Here is a 2,383-nt window from a genome sequence, read left to right on the forward strand (position 1 = left end):
CAGTCTGCTGCTTTGCTCGAAGCTCCTTCCGCTTCCTCTTCTTCCGTTCCCTCTCCTGCTTTCTCCGTAGTCTTTTTTCTAGAGCAGCAGCAGACAACTCCTTGGTGCTACCCTGTGGGTAAAAGATAAAAGGTGGATGGTTCACTCCTTAGGGTTCTTTTTTAACAATTTTTTTTTTTTTTTCCGAGACAGGGTTTCTCTGTGTAGCCTTGGCTGTCCTGGAACTCACTCTGTAGTCCAGAATGGCCTTGAACTCAGAAATCCACCTGCCTCTGCCTCCTGAGTGCTGGGATTAAAGGCGTGTGCCACCACCGCCTGGCCCTCCGCAGGGCTCTTCTAAGCTCAAAGTCTCTTTTCTGAAATGTGGCTGAGATGAGAGGAAAGCCTCATGCAGGCCACAAGTCCACAGTGTCCACATTTCACCAATACGTGACCTGTCACCCAGATGAAATAAAAGCAGTGCTGAAGAGCCCGAGTTAGAAATCCTGGCTCCACGAGGAGGACACTCCTCCATGGCTGCTGGGAGTACAGACCTGCATAATCACTCTGGAAATCAATTTGGGGATTTCTCAGAAAACTGAGAATAGTTCTACCTCAAGACCCAGCTATACCACTCCTGAGTATATACCCAAAAGATGCTCCACCATCTGACAAGGACAATTGTTCAACTATGTTCATAGGAGCTTTATTCAAGTCATAGCCAGAAAATGGAAACAATTCAGATGTCCCTCGACTGAAGAATAAAGAAAATGTGGTTCCTTTACACAATGGAATATTACTCAGAAATTACAAGCAAGGACATCACAAATTTTGCAGGCAAACAGATGGAAGTAAAGATCATCCTGAGTGAGGTAACCTAGACCCAAAAGGACATGCATGGTATATACTAACTTATAAGGGGTATTAGCCATAAAATATAGGATTACCACAGTATAATCCACAGACCCAAAGAAGCCAAAACTTGAAGGCCCAAGGGAGGATGCTTGAATCTTTCTCTGAAGGGGAAATAAAATAAACACTGGAGGTGGACGGAGGAGGGGAATGGGAGAGAGCAGGGGAAAGAGAATGGAAATCAGCAGTGGGCAGGTGACTCTAGGACTTGCTAGAGACCTGGGGCTGGGGAAGTCTATGGAGGTGACTCTAGCTGAGCAGGGGGAGCCTAAAGTAGTCACTTCCTGTAGCCGAGAGGACTCACAGTGGAGGGATAAGAACACCAACTGTGATGATTTGAAAATGCTTGGCCCAGGGAGTGGCACTATTAGAAAACCTTGTTGGAAGAAGTGTGTCACTGTCAGGGTGGGCAATGAGACCCTCCTCCTAACCACATAGCAGCCAGTCTTTTCCTGGCTGCCTTTGGATGAAGATGTAGAACTTTTGGCTCCTCCAGCCCCATGCCTGCCTGGATGATGCTATGTTCCCACCTTGATGATAATGGACTGGACCTCTGAACTAGTAAGCCCCAATTAAATGTTCTTTATAAAAGTTGCTTTGGTCATGGTCCTCATAGCAATGGAAACCCTAACTAAGACACCAACCTACCTACAAAACCTTCTACCAAAAATGTGTCTTGTCTATAAGATGCACAAGGACAAAGATGGGGCAGAGACTGAGAGAATGACCAACCAATGACTGGCCCAAATTGAGACCCATCCCACAAGCAAGAATCAATCCCTGACACTATGCTTGCAGACAGAAGTCTACTATAATCCTGAGAGGCTCCACCTAGCAGCCGATGGAAACAGATGCAGAGACCCATAACCAAACATTAGATGGAGCTCAGGAAGTTTTATAGAAGAGATGGGAGAAGGATTGAAGGACCTGGAGGGGATAGGAACTCCATACAAAGACCAACAGAGTCAACTAACCTAGACCCATGGGAGCTCCCAGAGACTGAACCACCGACCAAAGAGCAAGCATGGGCTGGACTTAGGCTCCCACACATGCAGCAGATATGCAGCTTGGTCTTCATGCAGGTCTCCCAACAACTGGAGTGGGAACTGTCTCTGATCCAGTGTTGCCTGCCTTGTGGATCTGATTCCTCCAACTGCACCACTAGTCTGGCCTTACTGGGAGAGGATTCACTTAGTCCTGCAGTGACTTGATGGCCAGGGCGGGGTGATGCCCTACAGAGGTCTCCTCCTTCTCAGAGGAGAAGGGGGAGGGGACAGAAAAGGAAATGGGGGAGCTGGAATTGGGATGCAAAGTAAATTAAAAGATAAAAATAAAATAAAAAAAGGCCGGACAATGGTGGCGCACGCCTTTAATCCCAGCACTTGGGAGGCAGAGACAGGCAGATTTCTGAGTTCGAGGCAGCCTGGTCTACAAAGTGAGCTCCAGGACAGCCAGGGCTATACAGGGAACCCTGTCTTGAAAAAAACCAAAA

General features: G+C 47.4%; 1 protein-coding gene across 1 annotated transcript in view; it reads right to left on the reverse strand.

Annotated features, from left to right (window-relative positions):
• Positions 1-2,383, reverse strand: part of Surf6 (surfeit 6) — a 43,486-nt gene that overhangs the window by 36,641 nt on the left and 4,462 nt on the right. Inside the window, exon 4 of the mRNA XM_031373184.1 lies at positions 3-112. Within this exon, the coding sequence (XP_031229044.1) occupies positions 3-112 (110 nt within the window). The remainder of the gene's footprint in view (positions 1-2; positions 113-2,383) is intronic.

Source organism: Mastomys coucha, unplaced genomic scaffold (assembly GCF_008632895.1).
Source record: "Mastomys coucha isolate ucsf_1 unplaced genomic scaffold, UCSF_Mcou_1 pScaffold15, whole genome shotgun sequence".
NCBI classification, from domain to species: Eukaryota; Metazoa; Chordata; class Mammalia; order Rodentia; family Muridae; genus Mastomys; species Mastomys coucha.